This window comes from Egretta garzetta, unplaced genomic scaffold (assembly GCF_000687185.1).
Source record: "Egretta garzetta isolate BGI_Z169 unplaced genomic scaffold, ASM68718v1 scaffold792, whole genome shotgun sequence".
In the NCBI taxonomy this organism is placed as follows: domain Eukaryota; kingdom Metazoa; phylum Chordata; class Aves; order Pelecaniformes; family Ardeidae; genus Egretta; species Egretta garzetta.
In genome coordinates this window covers 614932-632703 of record NW_009258950.1, presented here as the reverse complement: position 1 = coordinate 632703, position 17772 = coordinate 614932, and the positions used below count along the sequence as shown (strand labels likewise).

Sequence of the window (17772 nt, the reverse complement as noted above, 5' to 3'; positions counted from 1 at the left end):
GCTTGTATAAAATGTCCCTCCAAATGAAATGCTACTGTTTTTCCACAGACACACAGGGACTGTGTGAAAGCCAGACACAGAAGTAACTCGAAAAGGATATTATGCAAATAATCAAAGCAGCTCCATTGCTACAGCTAATAAAGAAGAGCAAAGACTAGTGCTAAATTAGATGCTCCAGAACAACCAAACCACTGATTTGTGATCTTGATAGGTATGATGTTTGGAGAAGGTTATACAGATCTAAGATTGTTCAGACACCTGGACCATGGCTGATGAGAAGGCTTGGACCACTGTAAAGAACAACAGGCAGGCATGGCAACGGTATACCAAACAACAGAGAATGGCAGTTCAGCCCCCAGTGGAAAACAAGGTTGCCAAGGCTCCTGATCACATCACATAGGGATGCAATTCTTTCCTTGCCAAAATACTTTCAGCCCTTGTAACTTAATTCACTGTTGTCTGGCTTAAGACCTGATCGTGCTGTCCTTACTCACATAAAACTCAGTGCAAATTGTGTCTGACTTAAACTGGCAGCATTAGACCTCATTGGTGTTTTGACTTAGGACTTAATCCTAAGCAGATGGGTGTACAGTGGCAGTTGCAGTGGTATGACACAAACTTGTCTACCATTACATCTTAAAGGCTGTGGTTGCCACTAAATTAAGTCAACAAAAGACAAATTAATGTTCTTTGCTTCATACTCAGATCAACACTGTAAAGATTTTGATGGTGATCACTGAACATTCCAGTTTGATTAAAAGCAGCTTGCATTCTTCCCTTTACTTTTAGTACTACAAAACCTGAAATCAGTTTTGATAAGAGACTAAATTGTGAGATAGTAAAAGCTGACAGATCTTTCTTATGATTTCCTACTGGTCATAAATTTACAACACTATATCAGTGAAAGAAAAACATGAAATATTTTAATCCTTATTGAATCTTCTATCATTAACAATTATCACTTGGCTAGTTTGTACAGTCTAATGACATGAGAAAGATAATTTTTTTAAAGTAACAGATTTCTTTCAGTTTCAGCTAAAACTTCTCACCATCTTGTACAGAAAATATGGTAAGGGTTTTTTTCTCTTTGACAAATTCAGACGGAAGAAACAAAACCAGCTTTCACCTCCTCCTTGTTCAAATTCATGACCCCATAAACCACGCTAATCAAAACAGAAGATGTGCCATTTTGGACACCATGCACTCAGACACAGAGGTATTGTGCTTAATGAGGCATTGCCTAAAACCACAACAGGAAAATGCACTTTATGGTAGTGAGAAAATAATGAGAAAAAGAGCGGACACATTGACCATAACCATCCTGTCCTGTTAAATTCATCAAGGCACACAGACAAAAACCACCTCAGTAGTCCTCCTTGCCTGCTGTTTGGCTGCCGACTGTCCCATAGATAAGCTACCGAAATCAAAGAAGCCACCTGACACATAGTGTATGGGGATGGAGGGGGGGCACCCCCTGAACGCCACGGTCTTGCCCTCTCCTCTATCCCAGAGGCTGACGAGGCTGGCAGTGTGGTGCTTGTCCCAGTGGTTTTACACAGCCCTGGAAGATCTAGGCCTTGAGCCTTGGGACTGAATTCAGGTCACAGCAGTGACAAACATCTCCAGTCGGTCACAACTGAAATGATGCTATTGCTGTCTTAAGTTGTTGCTGTCCTCCTTGAAGCTGTGGATTCCTCCCAGAGCAGGAAGGAAGAGCCAGGGCAGCTGAAGGAAAGTGTCCTAAGCAATTCTTCTTCCTCAGCCAAAAAGAGGGAGTTGGGTTAAGTTTGGTTTGATTTGATTTTACTGTGAAACTGGAAAGCCAACATGAAGCAGCTGCTAGACTGGATGAAAAAGTGGGAACACTCCTCAGCTGAGGAGCCACGTTTTTCATCATCTTCCTCTGATTCAGTAGGGCAAACAGAAGAACTTCCCTCCTCTGTGAGAAGCCAAGCAAGAACTGGATTTTAGTATCGCACAGAGGCCACTAATCTTGCTACCTTGCACCTGCTTTCTCCTCCTCTGACCTGGTGTATTTTCAAAAAGGTGGAACAAAAAGCACTATGAAGAACAAGGGACACCTTTTCATAGGACGATCGATGCCATGGTCCACCCAAAGAAGGGTCTGGGAACTACTGAGTTGGCATTTGATTTCCCAGCAGAGCCTTAGTCACTGCCTAAATCAAGGAAAGGCCCCAGCCCAAACTCCTCTGCTGCTTGTCCTCCAGGCAAATAAAAGATGAAGACTTTTTGTTAGCCACCAGAAAAGAGAGCAAAAGGAATTCTCAGGTGAGTAGGAATGAATGAGAAAGGAATGAATGTACTGAAGATCTTCTTTTTAAACTTTCCTGAAGGGTGGAGTGGAAACCTGCAGTGGAGACTCAACATGGACTTCTAGAATAAGCAAGGAATTTAATGATTCAGAGTAATTCAGGTATATTGGGAAGGAGATACAGCTTAAAAAGAGACTACTTTTTAAGGTGGGAAAACGAATTTGTCTCGAGAATGCATCAGATTGTACCAAATACAGTATATATTAACAAACATCTTATTAGGATCTCTTCGGTATTCACAGGGCACTGTCTTTCTGATTCCACCTCCTTTTCCCTTCAAAATCAGTATTATTTCCACAAAACAGGAAAAGCCATAGAACTGATCCATGACAAGTATGCAGCATCTTCAACTCTCATGGCCTGTGGAAGACATCAGACTGCTCAGAATCTTGCAAGATTCAAACTGATTTCATGAACTGCCACTGCCCAGGACATTTAACATCTTCCAGGCCCACTATGTTATGTGTCATTCACATTTGCAAATACAAGGGTTTGTTTTTTGTTTTTTTTTTTCCAGAAATTAATGCACAGGTGAATGATCCTATGATAAACAGGTAAAAGCCTGCTTTCTTAGACCCATATTACTGATAGGAGTATTATTCTTAAAGAGCTTTTGAAAGTTTTACGTTCTGTCAGTGTTTTCTGTCCTATATGCCTAAGCCCTCAGTTCATATTTACATGTAACTTAAAACTCCACTATTATTACATATTAGACTTTAACAAACAAATTCAGGCCTTTACCTATAGCCATGGTCATGCAATCTGTTGCAGAAATCATGCAGTTCAATTAAGTGAGGGATTCTGGACCTGGGAAGTCCATTTGCATGAATTGTATTTCTTCTGCACGGAACTGAGATCCCCTTGACACAAATTTTGTGGTACAGGTAACTGTGCAGGCAGAGTGAAAAACTTTTAATTCAGTTGAATATATTTACCATGCTGCCTTTTATACTGCTTTCCAGAGACCCTTTCTAACATAACTTCATTTACTGAGTCTAAAAGGAGACACTTTGAAAAGGCCACCCATGATTTGATTTATGGTGGACCTAAGAGGTGATCTCAACTGAGAAAGTGTTTCCACTGCACTAGGTCTTGGACATGCTCAATAGCAGGAGACGGCTCTTCCCCTGAAAAGCCTTGCAATGTAAACAAACTAGACAGACACCGGGCAGGAGGAAAAAGGCAGAGGGAAAAAGTGCTTTGCCCAAGGTCACAGAGCTGTCAGACATGCTGGAACAGGGAACAGAATCAGCAGATGCCCATACAACATTAAAAATATGAAGCAGCCATCCAAATTATGTCCAAACCTGCACATCTCAGCTACCTGTATACACCCAGATGGGTGCTGGTAGCTTCTGCAGCAGAAGACAGAAGAGACGTAAAGTATTCTTGTATCCGACAGAGTTCTTGTTTCCTGGCACCGTGCAGTCAGCTGAACAGTATCCCATGTTGCCATTCTTCAAAACCTCTGCAGAAGTATGTACATGATGCAGAATGCCGTAACACTCCACTTACAAATGAATCATAGTTCAGCTTCCAAATTCCAAAGCAGACGGGCAATTTTTTCCCCCCACTTCATGGTTTAAATCAACAGAGTACTAATAAAGCAATGAAACAATACAACTGACTTGAGCTGTACATGGTGTGGGTAAGTCGCGTTTGAGCTACATAACCATCTCAATGAGCCACAGCTGTGACCAGAAACCTCCCTGCTTGTCCATTCTTGTGGCTTCTCTTACACATACTCAATTTTTGGCTAATTAAATGGGACTATAGCAAAGTTAATTATCACAGTTAGTCTGTAATAGGGTTAATTTGACTGAATGAATTTTCATTTAAAAGGAACAGAAAAACTCTTTATGAAGTTTGTAAGTATAGGATAATTCAAGAGTATCACCAAAAACCTTCTACTTTGTCCACTGAACAAGACCGCAATGCAAGTAGCTCTTGAAAAGTAATTAGGTAGCCTTGCTCAGTAAAAAACTGCACAATACTTAGCAGGTCTAAGCAAGAACCACAATATTTTTGTATTTAAGTAATCCAGCCCTCCAGAACAGTAAAGAAGTTATGCTGCTGAATGCTGCTAACTTGAAAGAGCAATTTGCTGACTAACAATAAACTAACTCCCCAATAGACCAAACCTATCTGAAGCAGCTATACTTACGATGAATAAAAAATCCTCAGCCAATCTACTTTATAGTTTATAACTGAACTGAGTACCACAGTTTCCAACTCCATTAATAAAACCATGATTTATATATTACTCATGTCTTCTCAGACTACTTTTGCCAAATTGTTTCTTAAAGACAGCCTTTTTTTAGCTATCTACAATGAAATACAGAATAGAAAAGATTGTCTGTAGTACTTCGAAAGAAGGGTAAAAAAATTCTCCTAAATAAATCTGATTAATTTGCTTACATTAATGATAATAAAATGGAAAACCTAAATCTAAATATTTTCATTACAGGACCAATTTAAACACATTGCAATATCCTTCTCAGCAAGATCCTCAGAGCAAGGCAAGAAAGAAGAAGAAAATGATTGCTAAAGTGAATGTAAGACCAAAATAGATAATTGTATTTGTCTTTGTTGATACTATAGTCCTGGCTCCAGGAGCAAGGCCCTTTGATGCACAGTTCTTACCACATGCCAACAGGCAGTGCTTCATGCAGGAGCAGCACAGCGAGCCTGTGTGCTAGCTCACAAGGGCAGAGCATCTTTAAGTAGCTGCCCTATTAATGAGAATACAAATGGGATTTTTTGGAGGGGGGGGATATATTATCCAAAAAACTCCTGCAAAATGATAATTACACAAATTATTCACATAGAAGGACTTAAGGCTGTTGCGAGTCCGACCAAGGCTGCTGGCCGCCACTGATAGATTTACAGCTTATGGAAGTGAACAGGCTTCCCATTAAAATACTTCAGTAACTGAGAAGAATCATGCCAATGATAGCACGGAATAGCCCAGCTCAAATACAAATAAGATGAACAGAGAAAGTGGGAGGAAGACATCTGCAACTGCAAAGCCAGTATTAGAATTTGAAAAGTTGTACATTTGGAGTCCTCTGGCAGCTGACTACCTTCTTTAAAAATCCTAGATGAGCAAGCTTGCCTGCACGCTTACATTTGTAATCAGCCCTCCACAAATTGAAACACTGTTCTATACATTGAAATCATTTGACCAACTTTTGCCACCCTGTACAAGAGAGAGAAGAGCGGGGCGATGATGAGTTACTGCAGGTCAGCGCTGTTACAACCACTGGGATGTACCAGTGAAATGTCCCAGCCACCTATACTCCAAGTCACACTGCAGTATGGCCCTGAAAACATTCAACAGATGGTTCAGCTTGCATCTGAATCAAAACACTCATCTCACTGCTGAACAAATGTAGCAGACCATGCTCTCCAGCCATTGCAGCTTGTAGAGTTGTTAATGCCAAGAATGAAATGGCACTGACAAGTAATGACAAGTAGGATCATCTGAGCTGCTGTTCTGTTTACGTAGTTGCTGTCTCCCACTGTCTCTCTGAGCCAGTTTACTCACCCTTTCAAGAAACTATGTGCTGGTGGTGGCCAGAGAGAAGGAAATAATTCCTCATAGCTGAAAGACACTCTGGAGAGGTCATTTCCCTCACCCAAATAGCTGTGGAGCATCCCTGTTCTTCAGTACCTCGGTTGATTTGGGCACTTCCCCCTGTTACAGACTCTGCAAGTAATCTTTCTATGTTTTTAGATCAAATATTCTGGTTGTAGGGTGACTGATGAACTTGTCAATATGATTTTGCTATGAACACCAAATATCTCTTCTCCTCCCTGTTCCTGAAACTACTCGGACTTGCTAAGAAGAAATTAAGAACCACTCTATCACAAATGGATGAAGAAGTGGACATCAATGAAATTTAGGAATTGATTTGTTAATCTGTATTTAGATCTATGATCCAATCGATCGATGGATGATATTACTAAGTACCCTGCTGCTTCAGGGACCTAAGGTTTCAGGCAAGTTAAGTTTCTTTAGGGCTTCCCTGGTAGCAAGGGTCAGTAAGAGACGCTCACTTTCAAGACGTCTTTTGGTTTTAATTTCCTTCTTGGGAGAAGAGTTCCTTGTGTTCTTAGCAGTTGTACTGAAGACTTTCATACAATGGGACTGATGACAGGCTAGGGGAAATCAGAGCCGATAGCAAGAGTTTGGAAAGTGTATTGCTGAATATCTGGAAGCATAGCCAAGAGGAATTTATGAGAGGAAAACACTGACCACCCCCAACCTTGCAATTTTTACTCACCCTTTCAAGAAACTATGTGCTGGTGGTAGCCAGAGAGAGGGAAATAATTCCTCATAGTTGAAAGACTATGAAAAAAGCCAAACCCTTATAATTTTCTTTGTCTGTTCTTTAGTACCTGTCATGTAGCCGAGCAAGTTAGTACATCGTAGGGGCCACATTAAGGGAACGATACCAGTAACTAGAAAAAGTGCAAAAGGAAAGGATGGGAACTTTGATGGGGATAGAGGGGTGGCAGCTATTATAGCTTAATTCCTGATATATAATTGGAATGTTTCCAAAGTGTTGACACAAACAGTAATACAAAATCACGCAGGTCACCTCTACATTTGATTTGATCTGTATAGGAGCAGGGGGACAGAAGAACAGGTTTTGGAGACACATCTCTCTCTGAGAAAGGTGGGAAGCTGGCACAGTGAATGACAAAGAACGCGGCTGCCAGCAGTGCGCACCCGTGGGCACTCCCCTCGCCTCTGCCAGCACACGGATGCGCTTCTACAGCATGGTGCTTCCACAACCATCACTTTATGGCACCCTGCGCTCTCTGACTTCCTCCATTCACTGTCTGAGTGACATATATATAAAAGAAACTCCACTGGAGGCCAAGTGTATTGTCCAGGGGTTTGTCCTTTCTTTTTAACGCAGAACAAAACTCAAATTTCTTCCCCTTCATGATTTCACTGCCAACACTGTCACTTGAATATCACATGGCTCACCTCCACAGTGACACGCAGGATACACCAAATACTACAGGAGATGCCCCAAGAAAACTCCAGCCCTCCCAGTAGGCAGTAGGAAATTCACCATTACCATTCCCTGGCGACCAGTGGGCATGCTGAGGCAGTTGATTGCATTTTCTATGCTTATTTTTCTATTACTGAAGTGGGATTAACAGTGTTCAGCAACAGCTTTTGAGACTGACAAATTCTTCCTGTTACAGAACAGCATCATGAGGACCTGTTTTTCTCTGAATTAAAAAAAAAAATCTTTCATTAACTGATTACTCTAATGTAATTCTTACATTCTTAAATTCTAAAATTTGCTAACTAAGCACATAGCACAACAAGCATTTTAGACACTATCAAAATACTAACAATTAGAACAAAATCATTTCAGCTGTGGTCTTTGTGGTTTACTTTGTTCCCTGACAGATTTTGAGAAAAAAAAAATATTTTTCCTACAACCTTTTTCACTTTGAAGTACTTTTTTAGGAAAAATCTATTTTCAGTACCACTGAAATTCATCATATTATGACAGGAAAGCAAAATTGTTTCATTTCGTAAGATCTTCTAACAGCATGAAGCTAACCCCATGGTCTGTGAGACAGAAATTCTGCCAGCTATAGACTTTTAAAGAATCAGCAGAGAAAAAGAAGTTTCTCAGATGGAACTGTTAGTCATGATATGAAGAATGTGTGTCCCCTACAGATGTTATAGCTATTTATATGATAAATCCCGATCATCACTATAGGAATTTTACAGCCTTCTTTTAAGTTAATGCTTAAGTTCAAATTAATCTTCTTTTGACAATGTTTGCCTAATATTTCAGTGGTGCCTAACATTTCCAGGGTTACATTTACAGTGAGTCTACCAGGCACTTTTAAAGCTGTATTCCAGACTTTGTACTTGCCTCAGAAAGACTTCTTTTCATTCTTCAATGCTTCACAAATATTTTTAGGAAAGACAAGTACAATAAGCACTGACAAATGCTTAACAAGGGCACATCTAGACTTGCAAGTTAACTGGAATTAACAGTAGGGTTAATTAAGAGCACGCGACAGGCTGTAGAACAGCTCCCTGGAAGAAAACATCCGTTCTAGAATAAAATGACCTCATTCTCACGTTCAACACTTGAACTGTTTTGAGTAACGCGAGACAAACGAGAGCAAAGCATGTTTGTTCCAGTTTGCAGGATCATTGGTTTACTCGGGAATCACAGTCTGGGGAATTGGAAACAAAATGAGGGATATGAAAATACCTTAAGGTGTCTCCAAGGAACTCAAGGTTGCATAAATATAGAGTCACTGGTTTCAAATGGCAGCAGCCCTTTTAAAACCAACGCTACATTTACACACTTCAAAGGCCCGCATTGGGCAGAACGTGGTGCTACAGAAGGCACTGCACCCCCTCACACCAGAGAAATGTTTTTTTACGAGGAAGCCTCTCTGCCATCACCAACACATCCCTCCACTCCCTACCCACACCCTCCTGTTCACTCGGAGGCAGCGGGAGGTCTGGGCTTATTATCTGGTGTTGGATGGCAAGGTGTTTGGGAGAGAAACAAAACCAGCGATGTTTTATTCGGATGATACATGTTGACTTGATCTCAGTATCTCCGCTTCTCCTCTGTTCTCGCTTATTGGGAGCAAAAGATAAACTCTTAAGTGCTTTCACTATCTGACTATCAAGAAGAGCTTCTGGGTGGAAGAACTGAACACCATCCCTGTAAAGGGAAGGCTGCTGTATGTTTCACAAAGAGAAATATTTTTTTCAGCCTTAGTGTTTCTGGCCGTGAAATGCAATTTGAGGTTATGGACTTTCTGTGATTTCTTTTTTTTCTTAAAATACCATTTTAATTGGGTGTTTAATCTGCTTTTTCTACTATCTTCTGTCTTTGGATGAGGCTCTGAAAGAGGCAGCACTGATAAGACCGAGGCGCTAAACCTCAGTTCCACATCTAACATTCGGGGCAAAGCATAAAAGAAGACCAGGAGCCCAGCCTGGCCTGGCCAGCCACACTCACTGGCAATCCACAACGGATGACTGGGTGAGGAGCCTTCAGCACCTTGGGGGGAGGCCAGGGGCCTGTGACAGGCAAGCCTGAAACAAGGGATTTAGGGGAAAGGGATCACAAGCAGAAGATGACAGTGAGACCCTGCAGAAAAAGGAGGAACAAATCTAAGAAATCCCTCAGCCCTGGACCTTCCCATACTGTATCCCTGATAATACACAAAGCACTTTGAAGTGGGAAGCAGCACAGCACAAGGCTAAAAATTCCTGTTGACATTCATGGTACCTGCTGATGTTGACACTCAGCAAAGTAATGCTAATCACCTGCTGCAAAGAATTCTGGTGCAGATCCAGAGAATATTTAGGTGCAGCAAAAAAAGCAGACGCAGAGATCATGGGTCTTTTACTGCTCATCTACATTTATGTATTTTTTGTGTGGTCTCCTATAAACAGTCTTTACTTACAAATCCTTTTACAACCTCTGTGTGCTCTTTGCTCTTAGGGAGACAAAACTGCATCCGCCGTTCACAAGGCCAGAGCTCTGACCTTGTAAGAATAACGCCTAAAGAGTGTCTTCAGAAGAGCAGGGCAGGGAGACCAGCTTTTGCCCTCCAGTCTATGGGCAATGATGGTTTGCAACACCCCTGTGTGAGGAATAAGAGACAACCTGTGCCCAGAATACAGACCCAAGCTTAAGGAAAGCAAGCCTATGCAGCCCTCACAGAAGAAGAAGAGACGTTCGAGAGCTCATGCTGAACCTAGAGGGTCCAATCACTGAGGCCTGGTGACATCTACTGAGCAGGCATTTGCCATAGCTGCGATGGTGCCAAACTTTTTATTGATACTCTGTCCTCCCTAGGAAAGACCATACCCCTGCCTCTGCTGCAAGGAGCGGCACACAGAACAGTGCACGTAACAGGAGAGCTGCTTCAAAAGAAGAAGTCAGAAAATGGTTTGTAGCTTACCCCACCGAGCAAGTCAAGGTTCTGCAGAGAGCATTTTCCCCTCAAGAGAAAAGTGAGACATTTGATGTTCTGCTCCGCACCATAATTCTGGTGACTTTATTAAAAGAAAGGGCCTGATGGCAGACAATGTGTGAAGCTATCCCCGCAATGTAAAATTGTTTTAAGATCCAAGAAGCAATATTAACATAGAGTTCATTCAAGCAATACTTAAAGCAAGTAACCTCAAACTCACAGACTAAAATCGTAATAGAAGCAAGATGACTCAAGCATACAAGATGTAGGAATTGGCTATATAAATGCTTCCTGCTGTAGATTTCACTCCTATACAGTTCCAAAGATACAATCTAATGTGGAAAGAAAAAGCAACGTAATACCTCACATTTCAAACCCAAATCATGCTGTAACTGGGATAAAAGGAAACATGCTATTTCATAAATACTCTAAGTAATATACATTGTAAAAGTCGTATCATTATAAGCAATTACAATCACCGCATTAAGCAAACCATATAGAAGATAACATTGGCCTAAATACCAAATTGCCATAATAGTATTAGGTTTTCTGTTTAAAGTAGCTGTTTTCATCTTAACAAAAAAATGTATTTTGAATGACCTTTCCAGGCGATGTACGTTTCAGCTAGTTCCAGAGCAACAGCCCATCCTTAATTTACTATTGTTTAACTTCAAGGAACACCCAGGAATAGTTAACTGAATAAATAACAGCCTGGTATTAGGATCTCTGTTTTTGCCCCAACTGTTCCCATTTGCTGTCCTGTGTTTTTTGTCTTGTTAGATACACATTAACCTGTTAGACTGACCTTCACTTCCCTCCCAATCCCTACAACACATTAAAATTCTTTAAAAAGACAACTTGAGAGAGACTGCCTTTTGGTAAACCTCCGAAAGCGAGCTCTACAGACTGGTCTGGCATGCATTGTGTACATGCATCTGTCACGAAAATTTGATGACAAATCATCTGTTTCCTGACAGATAGGCTGCACTGACTTCAAATTCCCATGAAATGTCTTTGTCCACCAGGAAGAAAAACATTCTCCTCTAAAGCAGTGATCATTCTCAAACTTCACTTCAATCCTCCATTTGCTTTAGTCTGTATTATCCTTTATTTGTACTACTATAATTTTGTTGGATCAATTAAAGTCTGTTGCAAGATACATCTTCTTGATCATCTTTTGGGAAAATGTAAAGAGACAGGAACTAATGAAAGGAATGAAAGCAAATGTTTCGCAGTAATAATGCTGTTTTCAGAGGGTGAGAAATGAAGATCCTTTTTAAGACTGACCTACCCCAGTTTGTTTAAAACTAAACTGAACTTGACCTGATAAACTACTCTTTTGAGATTAACCTGAATAGTGTACATTCAGCAAAACACTGTAAATCTAAACATACCTGAATTGGAGTCAAACTTTGTTTCTGACCTGCAAAAGAAAATAAAAAGATCGTAAGTTATAAGAACTGCTTTATGCCATGAAAGCCATTTGTCAGACTGATCCCCCAGCAAATACCGTCTTTAAGAAGACTGTCTACGTTAATACTTAATGCGTTCAAGGGCATTTGAACCCAAATAATAACTATTATCTTTAACATTTGGCATTTTTTACAATGTAGAGTTACAAAGAAGATATTTTAAAAGACAAATCACAAAATGAATGCAGGAAATAGAATATAAATTTAAAACAGGATTAAATTATATGCTGTGAATCCTGGAACACAGTTGTTCCTGTGAAATAAATATTGTTTTCATTCATTTTCATTTTTGAAAAGTCATTAACAGGATTTAATTTATTCATGAATGTTTCCAATCTATTTTTGAAGCAGATACCGTTTCATTAATGTCATATGTATTGTATCCAATGATCTGTACTTAATTGTACAACATCCTAGGAGGGTTTTGTTTGTGTGTGTCTTCAATTTACTCACTCTGCACATAGGAATAAGTGGTTTGATTTTCTTAAAAGTGGAAAGGAGGGGGTGGAGAGAGGGAGAGAGGAAGGGAGCCAGGCCTAAATTTTAACTCGTTTTAGAGTCTTTGCAAAAAGACAATGATGTGTGCATTATGCACCATTAGCTCTGGTCGTGCACTGCAGATTTTTCTCTCTCTAACAAGTAGTGTTTTCTTCTAAGGGCTTAGCACTTAGCAAATGAACCCTATAACCTGTATATTTAATAAAAGGAAGAAAAAATTAGCCCGTGTGGGAACATCATGTTTTAGATATAGGTTAATAATACTTGTAAATGTAGAAGCCTTTGAAGATCTCAATTCAACTGTGGGAAAACTTAAGTTGGGTAATTACTCTCAAGATGCTGCTGATGTGCTGTCAAGCAGAATTAACCCTATGACTAGGCCTATCTACACACTCCGCTACAAGACAGCATTGTCTATATCGAGCTCTCAAACCAATTAACAGGCATGTTCCAATCAGATTTATATTGCCCACTAACAATCGGTTGTACACATGGTCATGGCTGTCACAGCAGGACACAAGGTCTGACCAGCAGGAGACCTGTTAAAGGATGTTATGTTGGCAGCAAAATGCATTTCCCCAGAAATTCTAAGGAGGAAATACAATGTTGGACCCCTTTACGTTGTGCCAGGGAGGGGATGTATTTTGGGAAGTTACAGTCCTGTTTTCAAAAATAAATGACCGAAGCTCAAGAACTAATTGCAGATGTATTGTCTTCTTTTATTTTATAAGCTTGTACATGCAGGTACGTGTAGATGTATTTTACACATACTCTCTATATTTTATACAATCGGCATTGCAATCCCGTACCAAGGATCTATGGTACAGCAAACAACTATCAAATCAACCATGAATTAAAAAATGAACATGTTCACACTATTAGTTAAAGCCATCAGAAAGGAAACAACTCCCTTCTCCCTTCCTGCTCATTCTCCACCTTCCCCCAGTGCTCACAATCTTTTATGTCTTAAATATAACTCTCAGGGGGTGAAAAGATGGAAGGGAAAAAAATGTAACTTATCTCTCTAATTGGTACTTACAAAATACCCCCAAAAGCACTGAACAAAGAAAGCACGTTGCCGACGTGCCTTCACGAATACCACCACCAGTAACTGCCCAGGGCACCAGCCCTGGGTGAAGTCCCCACCCTGTGAAAGGTCCATGCCCGTAGCTGGGGGGAACTCCGGCATCAACAAACTGTCCCAGGGGCCAAGATGGCAGAGAGCCCGTGGGGAGGAGGGTCACAAGGGTCACTGGGCACTGTAATGAGTACCAAAGCTCCAAGCAGTCATAAGTTACTGGACAACAGATCAGGAAACGGATACAGGGCGATAAATGAATAGTACTTTGTCTGGCAACAGCAGAATAGCTACGAAAGAAAACACAACATGGGAGGTAGCGCTAGGAGCCATCGGGAGGAGGAGGGTCACCTACGTTATGGTCACCATGTCACCGTGGGAAAACAATGCAAAATTTAGGACACAGTATCACAGAAATTGTTAGAGATCTTAGAAAGGCACAGAAAAAAGGGAAGAAAATAACGAAGCATCTCTGGCACTGCAAATAAGCAACAACTAGCAGATGTGAGAGAAGCACTCGGCAAGAACACACAGTCATCTTGACTACTTGAAGGAATGTCAAAGCTTCCAGCAATTTCAATGGAACGAGCACTTTTCCCCTAGATCTTCCAGTGTTTACATCTTTTTCTTGACAACACGCTAGACAAAGGTATCAGAAACTAGTTGCACATAGGTGTTAAAAAATATGCAACTAAAAAATGGCCAGTAAATAGGATGAAATTAAACGCTGAAAGTACATTCCAAAGGGATGTTCTGCTACACACAAAAATATTCACTCTGACTCCTTTATACTTTTAAAACTACATTAACTAGAAGGAAAAACTTCTCTGTACATGATTTGTTATCATACCCAACCTAAGCATCCTACCAAACAAGAAGCACCTTACAGAGCCAGGCACTGACTTTACAAACTGTCTTTTACAATTTATCTCACCAAGAAAGGAAAAAAAACCCTCAACAAACAGAGAACAGTTTTGTGCATATTTTCTCTACTTTTGCCCCATAGGAGTACTCTGAAAGTCAGGGAATCATTCATAAATACCTTTGGAAAGGAGTCTATATGCATAGAGCAAGAGAATATTTATAAAAGTGCTTTCCATTTCCAACCGTGATAGGACTCAAATACACACAACACATGGCAATATAAATGCCAAGTGGCTCATCTGCCAACACACAATATGCAAGGAAATAGTGAGCTACTGGAAAGGTTTAGCTAAGGACAAGGTGCTGCAATACTTTTAAAGATCCCAGGAATAGTTAAATCAAACACAAGTAATAAAATGTATGATGGTCGCTTTATCTGTACTACAAAGAGGTGCAGGATTTCGACCTGTTCCTTTTAGAAGGCACCATAAACCAGATGTTCAGACTGCCAAGTACTGAGAAAGAGAAACAGAGTAATGATAATCACCATGTGTCCCTCTAGTGTGAATTTTTCAACTACTTCAACCACTTCCAAAGTACGACTGGTGTGCAATTGTTCAGTGCCACATATGACACTGTGACCAGACACACTGCAGCTGAAGCTAACACAGATCAGCTATTTGCCAGTGAAGTGGGCTTTTGGCAAGAGGAGGGGAAAGAGGACCTACTGCAGAACCTCTCCTGTTGCGTTACGACTGCCTTTTTCTTTCACCCTTCTTGACAAAGTCTTTATCGGGTTTATTCATGTTTTGTTGAAGCCCATCATTGGGAACAGCCTTTGAAAGCCCCACAGGTCTCTCAGAAAGCACCTGATGAAACCTCTGCAGCTCTGATCCTTTTGGTTTAACACTGAAGGAGTAATTGACTCCTCTTGGCTTTCTTACATCTTTGCATTAGCAGTTTATACCAGCTTGTTCCTTTGCAAGGTTTTGCTTCAAGGGTGCTAAACACAACAGTGGTAGGGGCAGACGTTCAAAATACTACTCCCCTCTGAAAAGGACTTTGACTGAACGCAGATCTGTTGCAAAGTTGTAAAGACAATAGCTGCAGCTTTGGTACATCCTCATTTTCAAAGAACTTTATTCCATACTGGCACGGGCAGTTTGCTGAAGAGACAAGGATCTAGCAGGCACCTGATGCAATCCAAGCCAAACACTGTCCTGGCCCAGGGGACTGAGCAGAATAAAATCATTCCTCCCGCTTTCCCATTTGCCCCCAGTAGTACAGAAAATACCAAGTTGGAGTATCAGCGTTCTTGGCTACAGCACTGATAGCAAGCTAAAGAAGGGCAGGTCGGAAATGCTCAGTTGTGAATATGTCCCTGGACGCTGTATGGGCCTGTAGGTTCATGCGAACCAGCACTCTGCTAGACAGGACCTGGGCAGGCTGCAGGGGAGGCTCAGCCCAGGCAGGCTGCAGGGGAGGCTCAGCACAGGGACCATTCCCCACAAGCAGGATGAACCAGGCCACTCTGTTTCAGAGGAGAGGAATTTAGGCTAACAAACACAAGCCGTGTCTTGTCACTTGCCTTTGGGGCCAGAGAAGAGGCTTTTGTCCATTTGATTTACAAGTATGGACACAGCCCTTCTGAAAACACAAACCATTACCTGGAAGCGGTCAATGGATTCGGTCACTGATCTTACTCATGAGCCCAAGCTCCAAATAACAAGGCAAGCTTCCAGGAAGAAAAAAGCAGCAGTATTCCAATGTAAAAATCAATACCTGATGTAACTACCTAGGAATTTATGAGACCTGCACCATTAGGGAATTTGATAAGCCCCTGAGCGTTAAGAACCAAGTTGTTCCTCAGGCCGCAGCAGGAGCAAAGCTGGGCTTGCTGCTGTGTTGTGGCCAGGGGACAGGCCCTGGTGGTGTCTAAGGCAGCCAAACTACTAACAGGTACCTCCCAGAGCTGGACAGTCATAATGCCTCTCTCTCTTCCACCCTCATGTGGATTCTCTGTTATAATACCATAATATATATATTATTTACAATAATATTATCGGGTATAATCTAATAATATAGTTGAACTCTTGTTCAGGTCTCCCCTCAGAGAGGGCTTGAATGTGATCTCTCTCCCGATTTCATGGAAGTTTTAAGAACTTAATATCTTTGAGGTTTAATAGCTACTCCCCTGCCAAATTTGGCTGAAATTGGCAAGTAGATTAAATGATACAGTTTTATTATTAGGAAAGGATTGACACACAGACAGCACGATGCTGTAAGCCTTACTTACAGAAGTAAGCCTTACTTTAAGAAGCCCAGTTAAAGATGTATTTTTAATCTCGCTTTCCTAGACTACAGAAAAAAGATTGATTCCCTGTTCATGGATGCTGTGACAATTTCTGTTCTGCCTACTGATGAAAAGCCAAGTTCAGAAAGAGCATTTTAACATCATGCTAGTCAACGAGTAGTCTCTGGGTGAGTTCTGTCCAGAGTGTATTTTAATGTGACAAACAGATAAATATAGAAATGTACAGCTTCTGCAGTCATAATCCGTAACAATCCTCCCTACCTGATTTTTACTTCAGGTACATACATACACATAGTAAAGCACAAGGTAGATTAAGACTAGCTGAAAATTAGTTCTTCCAAGCAGGGTGACTGATGAACAGTGAATACAAAGCAGTGTGAATTTGAAAGAGGGGAAATTAGGTATCAGACTTAAAAGTTTACAAAGAATCCATTGAAATTTTATAGTGAAAATATCAATGAAATTCTTAGTAAAATCCACGGAAGTTATCTATACACATCTCTAGGATTATGGAAATCTTTGCATTTATTTCCTCTTGTTTCTAAGTACCTTGAACAAGGATTTCCAATTCAGCTGTGCTCAGCAATACGTAAATGAAAACAATTTCACAGGCTTGTCTCAGTGAGACCTTTGGAAAGGATACTTGTTGAAATGTTCTCTGCCTAGCAAACTGTGACATCGCCTGTATTCCTGTACCTGTTTTCACTGCCGGAGATGGTGTTACCCAGAGAACACAAGCAAAAGGAAATCTCAGGTTTGCTGTTGTATTGGCCTGTAGCTGGCAGCCTCATCTGACCTGCTCCTCGCACAGCCAGTAACCTTGGCCTGCAGTAACTCAGACAGTGCCTTGCCACGTTTGTGGGCAGCAACCAGCTCAGTACAATAGAGCTGATCTACTGAAAAAAACAAGACCAGGTGGTTTGTGGATCAAGGAAAAAAAAAAATCAGATGAAGTGTTTTTTGTTTCCTAAACTTGCTCTTGCTCTCCTAATCCTCAACATAAAAATCTTTCCAGACTTCATTGCTTGTATGAGCGTAGTGAAATGAACATTCAGCACCAGCCAAGAAGCTGCCAGTTAGAGGATATTAAAAACTACCCATGAGCCGATTAGGAGTGCAGAATCATTTGCTGTAATGACTGCAGCTCTTCTATGCCACACTCGCCCAGCATCCAATGAAAGGAGCTTTTCCCCGAGAGCCGCCCAGACGCTACCCCCACGGGCA

At 41.0% G+C, this 17772-nt stretch overlaps 1 protein-coding gene across 1 annotated transcript in view; it reads right to left on the bottom strand.

Moving 5' to 3' along the window:
* MSRB3 (methionine sulfoxide reductase B3) overlaps nt 1-17772 on the bottom strand; it is a 65510-nt gene that overhangs the window by 27523 nt on the left and 20215 nt on the right. The window contains exon 4 of the mRNA XM_009634302.2: nt 11717-11745. Coding sequence (XP_009632597.1) covers nt 11717-11745 — 29 coding nt within the window. The remainder of the gene's footprint in view (nt 1-11716; nt 11746-17772) is intronic.